This window comes from Pelmatolapia mariae, linkage group LG16_19, assembly GCF_036321145.2.
Source record: "Pelmatolapia mariae isolate MD_Pm_ZW linkage group LG16_19, Pm_UMD_F_2, whole genome shotgun sequence".
In the NCBI taxonomy this organism is placed as follows: Eukaryota; Metazoa; Chordata; class Actinopteri; order Cichliformes; family Cichlidae; genus Pelmatolapia; species Pelmatolapia mariae.
Window position 1 is genome coordinate 17,727,055 of NC_086241.1, and position 14,079 is coordinate 17,741,133.

At 41.2% G+C, this 14,079-nt stretch overlaps 1 protein-coding gene across 3 annotated transcripts in view; it reads left to right on the forward strand.

Moving 5' to 3' along the window:
• Nucleotides 1-1,864, forward strand: part of LOC134644167 (ATP-binding cassette sub-family C member 4-like) — a 34,618-nt gene extending 32,754 nt beyond the window's left edge. For all 3 annotated transcript variants that reach the window (XM_063496921.1, XM_063496922.1, XM_063496923.1), the window contains one exon: nt 890-1,864. In XM_063496921.1, coding sequence (XP_063352991.1) covers nt 890-967 — 78 coding nt within the window. In that variant the 3' untranslated portion in view covers nt 968-1,864. The remainder of the gene's footprint in view (nt 1-889) is intronic.
• Nucleotides 1,865-14,079: the final 12,215 nt, after the last annotated feature.

Genomic DNA, 14,079 nt, shown 5'->3' on the forward strand with positions numbered 1-14,079 from the left:
TCAATTCCACTTTATGTGCATCTGTCTGGGACTACAGATACCATATTGCAACTTCAAACAGGTCTTTGTGAAATAAGAAAAAGTAGGCATCATTTCATTTTCTCTCTGTCCCTCGCACAAATTTATCAGCGGAACTGTATCTCCTCAGCCAGAGGAGTGAAATGAGTAAAATACTGATTTCAAAGACTCAGCACAGTGTGGTATTATTTGGTTTCGTCTTACCCTGCACACTGGCGGATTGGTAGTGGCATTGTTCGGGCCCTTACGTTTTCCTTTCTTTATTGTAGGATGCTCTCCTTAGATCAGATTACTGCAGCATCCATAACTGTCTAGCACCACTTATTAAATACAGAGATAGTCCGCATGTTGTGTGTCAAGTTTCTATAGTTGTCAGTCAAGGTTTAAATACATTCAATAATCTGATATCAACCTCTAGCTCCTTTGTCCGTGCTGAAAGAGAATCCCAGAGTAGACAGTACATATATCTCAAGCTATGGCCAAGCTTTCACTTCCGTTGCCTCTTTTTCCACAAACTTTCTTGCTGAAATTGTTCACCTGTCAGAGCGGCTCGGCATAAAGAAGCCATGCCTTTTGCAGGCGCAAACACTGCAATCCGGCTTTTCTAAATAGCGGCTCGCAGCTTAGGAGCCACCGTAAGAGAAAATTAACTCCACAAATAATTCCTGTAATTATCTCCAAAATTTTCCTGCCTTTAATCTAACAGTTGTTTACTGGGCTAAATAAGCCACTTTTGTATGCTTCAGTGGGTGATAAATCCCTTCGCCGTGCTCTGACTGGATCTGTCATAAATCGCACCTTAACAGATCGTAGCTCAGATTGGACAGTGTGCTTGTGTTCTGTGACACTGCTTCCCTGATCCGCTTTTCAGGTTTACGCGAACAAAAAGCGGCTGACTGACGTGCGCCGTGACGAGGACATCCGCGTCATCTTCGAGACGTCCCTTTGACGGTTTGGAGGGTCGCTGTGGTCCTCGTGTTAGCCATCAGTGACCAAGTATTTTAGCAGACACACCGATATTCCTAAATGTCTTCAGGCCTAGTGCAGTGTAGTGTGTGCTCCATTTGATTAGCATAGACCCATGGTATGGAACAGAAAGGAGGCACACGCCTGAGGTGGGCTGTGCCTTTCATTGACAGCATATTACTGCATGGCTGTTTATTGATTGCAAACGGCTATATTTATGTAGGTGTGTCCTGGCTTCTGGGGTATCTATGGTGGGGAACTGGTGCTCAAAAGAGTGTCAATATTCTGTGTGCAATAAATTACCTGTGGCTTAAATTGTTCTTTTAAGGAAAACATTGTTTTATAGGAATAAAGTCTTTTCATTACTTGAAAAGTGCTTGACAAGCCAAGGAGAACCTCAGAGGGGACATGGATGCTTTCTGTAATTATTGTGCCTTAATCACGCGATTGATTCCTAGTAATTGCACTGTTTGTAAATTGAATGGTTTTCCTGCACTTTGACTCTATCGGTTTTATGTCTACCTCATCTCTAGTGAGCAAAGACCAGTAACAGTTGGCAATGATACTGACTAATATCAAGGAACAAGGAACAAGATGCCTCTGAACTTTCTGTCCTGGCTCGTTTCATTAACGCGCACGAGTTTATTTAAGAATGTAACACTTTTATGCAGGTAATTATGTGGTTGGAACTGAGTGAGATTATTTATATCCTGGTAATTATTCGCGCTGTTTGATTTTTTACATCTTTGTCTACGGCTCGTAACACAAATGGAAGGTAAGATTTCAAGCAGTTTGCACTTTGCAGTCTCTAAGTCATAAAGAAGTGCGAAGAATGCTCACTTGTAACTGACACTAGATTCGTTTCAAATTTCATTTAATAAAAGAGTATTGTTTTGAATGTTTCGCTTCATTTTGCTTCATTGTGAGACTGACTCACCAGCGTTTCCTCCCCGCTGTTGCTCATTCCACACTCAGCTGTCTGAATGGTGTGTTTGCTTCAGGTCAGTGGTTACAGCTGGACTTCAACACGATGCTACAAACTGGTAAGCGGTTAAAGGAAGCGACCGTGTGATTATCGTGCTGAGTTGAGTGATTTTCAAATTCTGTTTCAGTGGTAAAGTGGCGCGGCCTTGCACTCTATTATTTTAACATGTCAGTAGTGCAATAAGATGATTAAGTCTTAAAATGTAATTTTGTCATTAGCGGCTCTCTTAGAAAAGAGCTGTTTAATTTGGCTTCATACAGACAAGCGCAAAGCCGGTGATTACACATTCACAGATTCTTGTCAGTAAACACTTAGCTCGGTCTAAAAGGCGGTATTTAACCAGGCCCGTATTTGGGTCATGAACTGTGGGACATCAGTTCCTTTAAAAGCTGAGTGATTTACACAATTCATTAAAGCCAGTGAATCTTCAGCCGGCGTCATATTAAATGGTTACTTACTCTCAAATAGCCCCTTGGGAGCTGAATTGTTGGCTTGCGAATAGATTAAAGTTTACATTGAAAAGAAAAATTGAATTCAGAGGTAATCAATAGCATAATGGGCCAGTGAGAGGAGCCTGCTGCCTGAAATGAAATTACCATATTTTTAATCTTAATTTTCCACTCTGTTTATCTGACAGTGTGGATGTGCAATCCAAACAGATAATGAGAGAGTGGGATATTGACAGTGGGGTCCTCTGGAGTGCTTGTTTCAGTGATTAAACACTGTGATCTGTGATTACTTTGTGTCGGGTGTCAGGCTGGCGGCCAGGGCCCAGGGAGACGTAGGCACACGGCAGCTGGAGCATCACGGGTCTCTGAGGTGCTAATGCACCTGACGCAGCATTGACAGCATTCGAAACCCTATCAGGGACTGCACCACATGGCAGCTGCCACAATAGAAATACTCATGGCACTATCTACATCAGAGTCAGCATATATCCTCTCTGCTCTCCCCTTGATAAGAGCCAGCGCAAGAATGGTGACAACAAAGTTTGCACAATATGTATTATTAACCAGATACCTCCCTACGTCCCTCAATAATAGCACCATTTTAGGACATATCTGAATAGGTGTGCGAATAGCAGTGCTGTCAACATAGTGCTGATATAGCTTTAATAAACAAATGTCTGGGAAACCTGGCTGTCCACACAATGAAGTTTAATCCCAAAGAAATAAAACGCAAAATAAGAGTCAGCACAATGTGGAGTGAATAAAATGATGAATTCAAACCGCAGCAGCTAGCTCATCCACACTTTTAAGAGAGAAGTGATACACTGGTGCTGATTTGAGGTTGCGGACAGCTGCCGTATTCAGTTAAAGATGTTTTATTGTCAGTTTTGGAGAAGAATAATGTAACAAGTATATGTAACAAGTGAAAGTGCTGTAAATTGTTTAAGATTGTTTTGTCACGGGCCTATAAGTAGGCGACTGAAGGCCATTTTGGGTTTAGGAAACAATGTTGTTGGGTTTTTTTTTTTTACAGACTTTGTGTTGTGCCAGCATTTTCTTTTGTGATTGATACTGCTGTTTGACAAATGGAAACAAATTGCACGGTGAAGGCGTCTGAATGGCAGGGAGCTGGGGAGTGTCAAACCTGGTGCTGAAAGACGATGAAGCGAGAGCCTCAGGTTTTTTGTGGGCGACTCAGACCTGACTGATCCCAACATAAAGTACTTGTTGAAGAGAAGGAGAAAAGGAGAACGGGATTTTCGACAGGCTGCAGTGAAATTAGGGGAATTGACTATGGCGGCTTTGTTCCTGGCTGGTGACATGGGGTGGGGGGAGATGGGGAGACTGGAGCGATTCCCCAGAGAATCTCTGCTCAGGCTTTCTAAAGTGACTACAAACTGAATATCTGACAAGTTCCCAAGGCCTGACACAACCCTGTGTAGAGCTAAGAAAAACAAACAACAAATGGCACGTTTTGAAGATACATGTGGTGACACTGGATGCACTGTGTTAGAAAATGGCTTTTTATCTTGTTAAAAATAGGCACTCAATTCGAAACATGCCGGTGCTATATTTTCTATATCAGCGCAACAATCTAGTTAGACCTAGTTTTCCTCATGACAGACTTTGTCAAACTACAAAAATGAGAGCCACCAAGTGTCATTTTCCAACTTATTAGAGGACTTATAACTGGCAGCGTTTCTTTCATCTAACACCATAAACAAACACAAACAGCAGCTCAAACTTTTTCCTTTCTCCGTGTACACATGTGGTTTAATAAGCCGCACTGACTCAGGGTGCCTCAGCAGTTTAGTGACCGCGCTGAGTAATACTGCTACAAACAATAATTATAGGTCATGCATGTAATGGATGATTATATTTTGTAAATTATCCAGGCTGTGGCGTGTTTCAAGCTCTTTAGAGCTTGAGTACTCTGTGCAATATTTTCAGAGAAGTAAGCACTAAAAGTTGTTCAAACAAAAAAAAAGAACAAAAAACCAACTTGGTTTCTAAGAAGTACGCATTTTTGCAGTTTTACCTGTCTCCGCTACTTTGAACTAAACTGGCTAATGTGGCCCTTTGAAAGGCTAACAAATAGGAAACCTCTTTGCATGCTTTAGCTTTAAATCCTGGACATGCTCTGCCACCTTTCAAAAGTACCGTTTGATTCTTCAACTGCGAGAGAAAGAAGCAAAGTGGAGTGTAGACAATAGCCAGGGGCTTATCTCATCAGTAAATAAGGCTTATTGCTTAAAGACATAAAAGGCTATGCTTATTGGTGATGTCATCCCTTTGTGTAAGATTGATGAAGCTTGAGGCAGGGGGCATAATGTGAATGTATGTGTGTGAAGAGAGGCCTGGTGCACCAAACTCTGGAGTTCTGAACTTTCCCCTGGAGAGTTTGATTTAATTTAAAATGTATGACATATATTTTAACTGCTGCTGCACTAAAATTGCACTCTTTGGTGGTAAACTAGCCCAAATGTACTTCAAAGTTCCATCTGGCCAGGGGGCTTTTATCCTTAGACATGAGAGCGGTTGATGTTCTGTGCATGTAAACGTGCAGCTTTGGGTAAAGGTGGGGACAGCTTGTGTCCCCCCATTATTGTCTGGTTGCATTTACGTGGGTCCAAGGGCCCACTGTGTCTTTTCGGGTTACTTTCTCATCATTTCTCCTAATGTAGAGACCCACAGGGTTGGTGGCAAGCGCACAATGCGGCCGTTGTGTGGTTACTGTCAGCTCTCTCAAATAAGGCTTCCTGTTCATTAGACTTCTTTTCACCTTCGCACAATGCGCCGGCTTTGCAGCAATAGTGAGTCGACGCCCATCTCTTCAATGCCATGTGAATAGTTCTAAATAGTGTTTATGCAAGCTATTGTTGTCTATTGTGTGTCCAGTCTTAATGCACAGTGATTTGCCTGCTTTTGTTGCCTGGGATACATTATCTAGCCTATGTGGCTTCAGATGCATGCCTGGCCTTTGAGCCAGTAAACAGTCTAAAAGTTAACTCCCTATGGACAATGCTGGAGATCTCTGATAAAGTGGGACATAGTGTTACTGCCTCATCTATGCCTCTCTAATAAGTGGTAAGATGACTTCTGCCACTGCATGTATATCTTTTTTTTCTTTCTGCACAGCCTCTCAAATTAAATGTTGAGTGCACAAAGGCTCAGACTTCTCTTTGCATTTTTTCATGTGCAGAAAAAAAAACCTCAACTCTAATTAAATAGTGACATTTAACCTCAAAGCTGATGTAAATCATAATCTGTGGAGATCATTAAAAAAACATAGTAAAGTTGGTGCTGTTGCTTTCAAAGATTAGGCTGACATTATCTGTTGCACATCTGGTGAAGAATGTCTGCTCGGCGGGGAGATATATTTAAACCCTGTGTCTTTATTCTTACAACCGTCAGTGTGAAAATGAAACGGTAATGCAGATAGACAGGCAGGTGGGTAATCTGGCACACATCACAGTCAAAAGAATAAAAACTTTTATATCTCAAAGATAATGTCAAAATGATATGTCGGCTAATGGAAATTTGATGTCTCGTCGGTTGCATTAATATGGATTTCTGCTGTTGCACTGTGTTGCGTGTTTGCACCACAACTTTATTGATTACATTGATTTTTAAAAAATAAATAAATGAAATAGCATGTACATTTTGCATTGTACTAGTGTAGCTATATTTGTATTTGTGCCCCATTTATTTAATTATAGTTGACATTTCGTATTTCACAAAAAAGTTCCTGTTGCTCGTAGCTAAACTGTAAACTTTTCTCAGCAAGTTCACCCGAGTTAAGCAGATTTTAAAAATGAGCTTTTACCTCGAGAAAATAAAAGTTGGGGGGGGGGGGGGGGGGGGGCACACACCTAGATTGTTTTTCCAAAAATCCAAATAACCCCGAAAAATGACAGAATAGGAATAGGCAGCATATTATAGCCTTCATCTGTTTGTAGCATTGTTCTAGAAAGTGTATACATCACCTCCAGAGAGTAACCGATAGGCCCAACCATTCACTACTTGGATAGTTGCACAAAAGCCGAAGATATCTGCGGCACAGATTACATTATACTCATTTCAAAAGCATTCACAGTCAAGTATGCAGAGCGAAAAAAAAGATGCTTTTAATGCGAGTCAGTGATTACAGGTGAGAGATGTAACTGATAGGTGGTCATTATTGTGCAGAGATTTGGTTTGTTTGACCCCCTAAAGCAGTCTGCTGCCAAGGGAATTTAAAACAAGCTTTGGACTTGGAGGAAAGGAATGTTATGATTGCTCTCAGTGACACTGATACAACACTGTCACATCACCGTTTCCAGACTATGGGAGACGCGACTGAGCCGAGTCCCACAACCTGAACACTTAGCGACAGGGATTTTATTAACCTGTCAAAAAAGAGGCTAGGTGCTGCTTTGTCTTTTATTGCCACATCCCCTTACGCTCTTGCTGTTGCTTACACGTTTGACCTCCATTAGCCCACCAGGTGTGTTTCACATTTTATTTAATGAACTGTAGTCATGAGGTAATTCATTGCCTGCAACAATACTCCTTGAAGCAAGTTTTTTTTTTCTTCTTTCCTCCACACTAAAGTAGTGATGCTGACTTGCTTTGCTCCTGGGCTGATATTTTCATTAAAGGCCCTCTTATCAATTAATGAAATAAAGAATCTGTTTCTTGCCCAATGCTATTACCGCCCACAAATCAAAAGGTTTCTAGTGTAATGCCTTGCCTCCCATGCCAGTTAATTAGGTAGTGTTGTGCTACATACTAATGCTACTTTCATGAGAATAATCTGAGACAATGAACCTGTCTCTTTTGTGTCCTTCTGCAAGCCCTCTTAATTAATATCAGCAAATACAAACCAAAGTTAATTGAAATTTGAACATCCCATCTTTATAGTTTACAATAATACAATTGTTCTTGTTTTGTTGGTGTTTTTTGAATTACAATAATAGCCGGCATCATATCTCTATTTAATATTTCATTGATTTCTCTCAGGGATGCAGCAGAAATATAAAAGAAAGAAATGTCTTAACCATGAGTAAACACCGGTGGCAATATATGCAACCCCAAAATTGATTTCGACCGACACATTAATATTCAAACTGCTCCAGATAATCATAACAAGGTGTACGTGATTTGTTTTCATTGATTAAGTGACATTGCTCCGGCGTCTCTCGGCATGGTTATTAATATAGTTTGCATTGATATTATTCCTGCGTTAACAACAATTTCAACCAAGTGCGGTAGATTACTGGGCTGATTCAAAAGAGTAGCATCTCTGTGGCATGTGGCTTTAATCAGAAATGCTTCTGATGTAAAATCTTTACAACTTTAATCAATCTATGGATGCGCTTTTCAAACTGTATGCAAGTTTGAATAGCATAGTTTTAAAGAGGCTGTGCCCTGCTGTCAGATACCAGATATGTTTTGCAAATTACAAATCCTTCTAGGAATATGAATTAGGCTGTGCGAACGGAGTCCTGCTTCCATTTGTGGTGCGCACAGTTCAGATTTCACATGGTTTACATGAATTCTAGGAGATAACATAATCAGGCCAGTAATTCAGTAGGATTTTTATTTTTTTTTGTTAATACACTTCTTTTGTCAAATTGGCCCATGAACAGAAATAGCTAAACAAAATAAATAAATAGATAAACAGTGGGTTGTCATTATAGCCTTTATGCAGTAAGATTTCTGAGCCAAGAACATTTCTGAAGTTAACAGTATTTATGTTCCGGTAGCGTTGGTCACAGTCTGTCATACATTATTTGCATCTGCATGTCCGATTAGCAAATGTGACATATTCCTGAGATCAGGCTCCTAGCACTCTAACCACCCACCATGGCAATTAACTGTCTACTAAGCTAACAAGCGTAACACACATGCCTGATGCAAGCCAGTAGAATATCAAGCTACTCTCCTAGATGTATGCCTGTTTACCCTGTAGAACCACTGCGAACACACTGTACACATCCATTTTCTACATGCACCGGCTAATTTCAGATGTTGATTAACCTGCGGCGCTGGACTGAGCGGCTCTCACCATCGTCGATGTGGGTTTATGCTGGGTTGCAGCTGGCGTTGGAAATCCAGGAGGGACTAGCGAGATGTTGTCAGGGAGGAAAGGAGCTCTTTGAGCTTTCAACTTCATCATGAGCACTTTAGCTGTGAACCGAATGAAATTATCAACTATGATACCGGCCTTTCTTGTCTTCAACCCTCATGCTTAAATCACATTGCCCTTGACATTTTGAGTGTTGTTATAACTGCTTTGAAAGAGTACGGCATGAAAAAAAATGTCTGAATACATACGAATAACTCAAAGAACAGTGTCAAAGAAAGACAGCACATAATACGCTGAATCGTTCTTATTGTGTGTCAGGTTGGAGGGCAACTGATTTACAAGAGTACAAGCGGCCATTTATGACAGTGCATGCTGTAGGTCATCATCGGAAAAAGAAGTAATTTAAGTACCAATCCACTGATGCATTTATTCTTCGAATGGGCCCTAACCATTATCAGCACTGCTGTAAATAGATTGACAATGTCATTTCACTATATGTTGGAGACTTTTATCTAGTGTGACATCTGAATGTAAAAGAAAGCGCGCGCATGTGTGTGTGTGGTTTTTACACACACACACACACACACACACACACACACACACGTATGTATGTATGTATATATATATATATATATATATATATATATATATATATGACAACAAATGGCACCAAACGAAACTATCTGTTCTAAAAAAGCATTGACCGTCAGGGCATAGCCAATATGGAGGTTAATCCATTCTAGTGTCTATACTATGGGATGCTTGTGGAGCCATATTTGCTTAGGGCAGCCATGCAAATTATTACTTACTGCCCTGTAAGCTGATAACACAAATTAGATACCCATTAAAGTTGAACAATGTATATAGAATGAGAAAAGATTGCAAGTGATACCTGAAGGGATGCTTAAGTCATATGGCACTAAAATATGCCTCATGCTTGCAAACTTCAAAAGTGGAGAGATGTTTATCCGTGGGATTGGAAGATGCATAATAGTAATCTCATATGCACAGAGGCAGCTGCCAGGTGGAGGATAGCACACTGCATGTTTATGAATAGAAATCATTACAGGGACTGGGGAGCATACCGGCATGGACCAGTGACACAGAACTTTTTTATCGTCTACCCAGTGCACAGTGCAGCACTTAAAAGTTCATGTTCCGAAATATTTAGTACAGTACCGCGTCACTTTATTTGTGGTCATTTGGAGCAGTGCTTGATTAGTGTTTTTAACTGAATGCTAATTACTTGAAACCTTGACCTGAGTATCAGTCGTTCGTGCCATGCCGACACCTGAGGGGCCAGCTTTAACAGCAGTGCCACTGCTTCGCTCTTCCGCTCTACCTTTCAGCCTGTGCCGCTTATCAGATGAGCCACTTCAATTCATGTGTCAAACACCTCTTTGAGTGCAAATACAAATGTTCAGCAGCTTTTAAGAGGCAGAAGTGCTGTTTGTGGCTGTGTTTGACAAGGGAGGAAGTGTTTCTGGCCTGTTTGGGAACCCTAGCTAATTCTACCTTTGACTTGCCCGTTGTTGTCTTTGAGCCCCTTTCGCTCTCTGCTCCTCTGGCTGGCTGAGAGTTAGGGATTCATCTTAAAACCTCCCCTTTGTCTGACAGACCGTGGAGTCAGCAGTTATTCTTCAACTGGCGACTTTCAGTGCTTGGTGGTGAAAGAGATGAAGCTGAAACACAAAGGCAAATTAAGGGTACAAAAACACTCGCTATTGTTCCATTGTTGAGGGTCACAAATCGTCAAGTAAAAGCAACACAGCGTGGTTGAAATGTATTCGCCTTCATCCCTTTCCCCCCCTCCCTCCCATCTCCTCTCTTTATATTCATTAGATTCATTATAGGCCACAAAGGACTGCCAACAAAACAGCTTGTGATTTTAGTTGAATTCATCCCCCTCTGAGGCCTGCAGGGAAATTAAAGTAGGTGACTATCACTAGAGGGGGAGCAGGCTTGACACATCTGAAGCTTTCAGTGATGCTAATAGCCAAGCGTATCCAAAATACACAGGAGCTGACCTCAAACAGATTGTGGGGGTTTAAAATCATTAGTTTGCAAATGAAGCAAAAGTACATTGGATCTATGGAAGAATCAGCCCACTCTGAACCTTTGATTAGTGTTTGTCAACTCCCCTTTCTCTTCATACTCCCCCGCCCACTTGCAATCCAGAAATTAATAAAGGAGACATAGCGACACTTTGGAGAGAAGCGCTTGCATCTCCAGCACCTGTTAAACAAATGCACTTAAGGCAGGAATCAAATTGCAGGCAGGTTTAAATTGGTGTAAAATCTTCATTTAGATGATGTCCCCAGGGCCTGCTTATTACTTGAGATTTATATAGCATTAGTTCTGCCTCGCAAATGTGGTGCACCATTCCACCTCAGTGAAATATGAAGAGGTTTGATAAAAAGCTACAACAGCTTCTCTCATTAAAAAAACCTAAACCCTTTAAAGATTCATTAATTTAACTTGTGGCACGCAGCTCTGACATGCAGAGTTCTGTGCTTGTGCCCTTGAGCGCAGAATGTTATACAGTGTGCGAGATGCTGCTGTGGCTCATCGGCGTAGGTCTTTAAGAACAGGGCGCGCTGATAAAGTAGGCTACCTGCAACACGAAATACACCTCGCTGCATTTCAGTGGTTCATTTTGAACCGTGTTCCGTTGCTGGAAGAAAGCTAAATCTAAAGAATTCCTGTAAGATTCTTTGCACCTGTTGTCTTTTGGAAATCTGCAGTTGGTCACGCTTGGTATCATGTCATGTTGCTGAGAGTGGCACACATCGTAGTGAAGGCTGGAACCTGGAAGGAAGCGACGACAAAGGCATTTCATTTGGAGCAGTACCCCTATTGAGTATGTCTGTTTCATTCAGCAATCTGTTTTGTTCTCCATCCCTTTCAATTTGTTTACATTTGGCCCCTACTGGAGAGGGACAGTCTATTGATTTATTGTCCCTGTTTCCTGAGAGTGGCGTTAAGAGTGCACAAGGCCCCCCGTCCTCAGGCCCTGCTCTCGCATTGTGTCGCCTCGTTGCTGGCTTCTGTTACCGAGACAGGCCAGGGAAAGGCCCTACCCAAGCATCACAAGGACCTCACAAGGAAAAAAAAAAGCCTCGGCCGCACGAAGGCCTGAGAGACAGCGCCGCTGCACAATGTAGCTTCGTCTGAATAGCAAGCGCTGTGGGGATGTTTGCCGCCCACAGAGGGCTTTTTGTCATCCTCGGTTTTCACTGAAACTGTTTCAGTTTTTAGGTGAGATCTCTTTTAAATATTTTTATATTTACACAATTTTATTAGCATGCAATTATTTTATGTATATATATATATATATATATATACATATATATATATATATAAAGGAGAGATATAAATGGCACTTTCCCCCCCTTATTTTCTTCTATCAGTGTGCTTCGCATTCATGTCCTGTGACATCTCTCTTTTTTGTGCGCGGATGCTTTTCCATGAAAAGCACCTGTCTGAAATTCTACAGAACAATTTATACGAGTGAAAAGAATCATTCCAGATGAAAGTTGAAAACGCTTTTGTAAAAATGGCCTTTCACCGGTCTCGCTTGAAGATAAACAATTTCCCATGAATATATGGCTGGGCCTGCTATCTATCACAAAAATCAGACTGTGTCCCATACTGAGCCTATTGTAGTCTATTAAAAGGAATCCTTCCCTGTGGCAACCATTTTGCAGGTTTCAAGTAGATAAATGCCTTCCAAGAGGGATAAGAATGCATTTCTACAAAACTGCATTAAAGAGTAATGTTTGTCAACTACTCCGATAAAAACTTCACAGTCACAATTCTTTTTAGAGGCTGCAAATGCATTGGGAATGTGTAAAGCTGATTGGTCTGGGGAGGCTGCCTACAGGTTAGCAGGCCTCATTTCCAATCTCTGACAGCAATATGTGTCGCCGTGCGCTTCATCCCGATTGCTCATGTTGAACACAAACCATGGTCACTCTATATATGGAAATCTCTGTCTTCAGGGCGAAAAAAAATTAAAAAGGTGAGATTGGCACTTTAACCTCCATGCCCCCCTGAAAATATGTTTTAGTCTGATACATTATACTACTGCGAATTATTTATCAAGAAGATACAAGCTTGATATTTCAAAAAAATAATGAGATGTTGAGGTGGCAGCTGGAATGTTCTGGTCCAGCGAGCAGCATCTATGAATCGGGGGAAATGAAGTAAATATGGCAGGCTGGGACACACCATGTGCTGAATGCGAAAGAGTGGAATGCGGTGTTTAGGTGGCAATGGCCCAAAACTTGAAATCTCCCCTTTGTGGCTGCCTTCTCCAAGGAATAATCATATTTAATATTATGAATTCAGTGTTTTAAAAGAAATGCTCATATGAGGAATCACCCATTAAAGCTCACTTCACACCAAAATCAGATGTGTTAAGAAACGAAATTTGAATATCTGTTTCATGAAGGTTTTTTTCCTTTCTGTGTTTATCGCACAGCTCGAAAAACGACGAGTCTAGAATCTATCAGGCAAGAAAAAAAAAAGAAGCAAGTGTCGTGCTAAGTTGAATTGAAAGAGCTCACCTGTCGAAACGCTGCGTTCAGAGAACAAGTCATCCGATTATTGCAGTTCATAAAGCGTGATTCAAGGGAGGGGGGGGGAATCCATTCATACACTTTGAATACAGTTGAAGTGTGTTTCTCCGCAGATGAATGTCATTTGACAGGACAAAACAGAGAAAGTCTGTGTGTGCTACTGCGAATCCTGACAGCCCCTTGTGCTTTGATGAACGCTGCAATCAAGGTGAACCATGACTTGACGGATTCTTTTAAGGCTCAGCAACATGTTTTTCTCGATAAGCTATTCGAGCCCAAACAATGGCGTTTAAAGCTCAGGTATGAGTTCAGAGAGAGCATTTTGCTCAAAAATCATTTATAAAATCATTCTCCGTGATCTCCGTGGTGTAAGATTGTTAATAAAATGTGAACTAACTGAATATTAAGATAAGATTTGATTCACAGTCAAGACACACGTCACACTTGTAATGAGTGTTTGAACTTGCTGACTAAATCAAATCAAATCAAATCACAAGAAAGAAAGTGTTTTATTTCAGCACTCTCCCCCATCTCTTCTGCTCCCCGCCCCAAACTCTTGTCTTTGTTTTGAATTATTTCATCCTCTCAGAACATCCCGTTGCTTTTCAGGGCCCCTTTTGTTCTTGGTGAAGGGGTCTTTTATTTGGGAGAAATCTCCCATCTCAGACCAGCGCTTTGCCTTGATGCAGATCTTCATTAATCTCCAGGGCCACTGCGGGCTCTACAGCAGCCAGCCGTTTTGATGGGAATTGAATTTGATACCGTATTGTGGCTTGTATGGAAGCTAACAATGGGCTGTGTTCCTTCCTGTGTCTGTGCACAATCAGAGAGACCCAATTAAATAATTTGGTACAATAAAAGGGGAACAAAAGGATACCCAGGCATAAAGTGAGGGCTCCAACATTTGCATTCTACCTATTTCTGTATCATGTTAATTAATTCGCTTTGAAACCACGAAGGGAGGCACAATGGAAAAACAGTGCAGCTCATTTCAAAGTATGTCTGACGAAG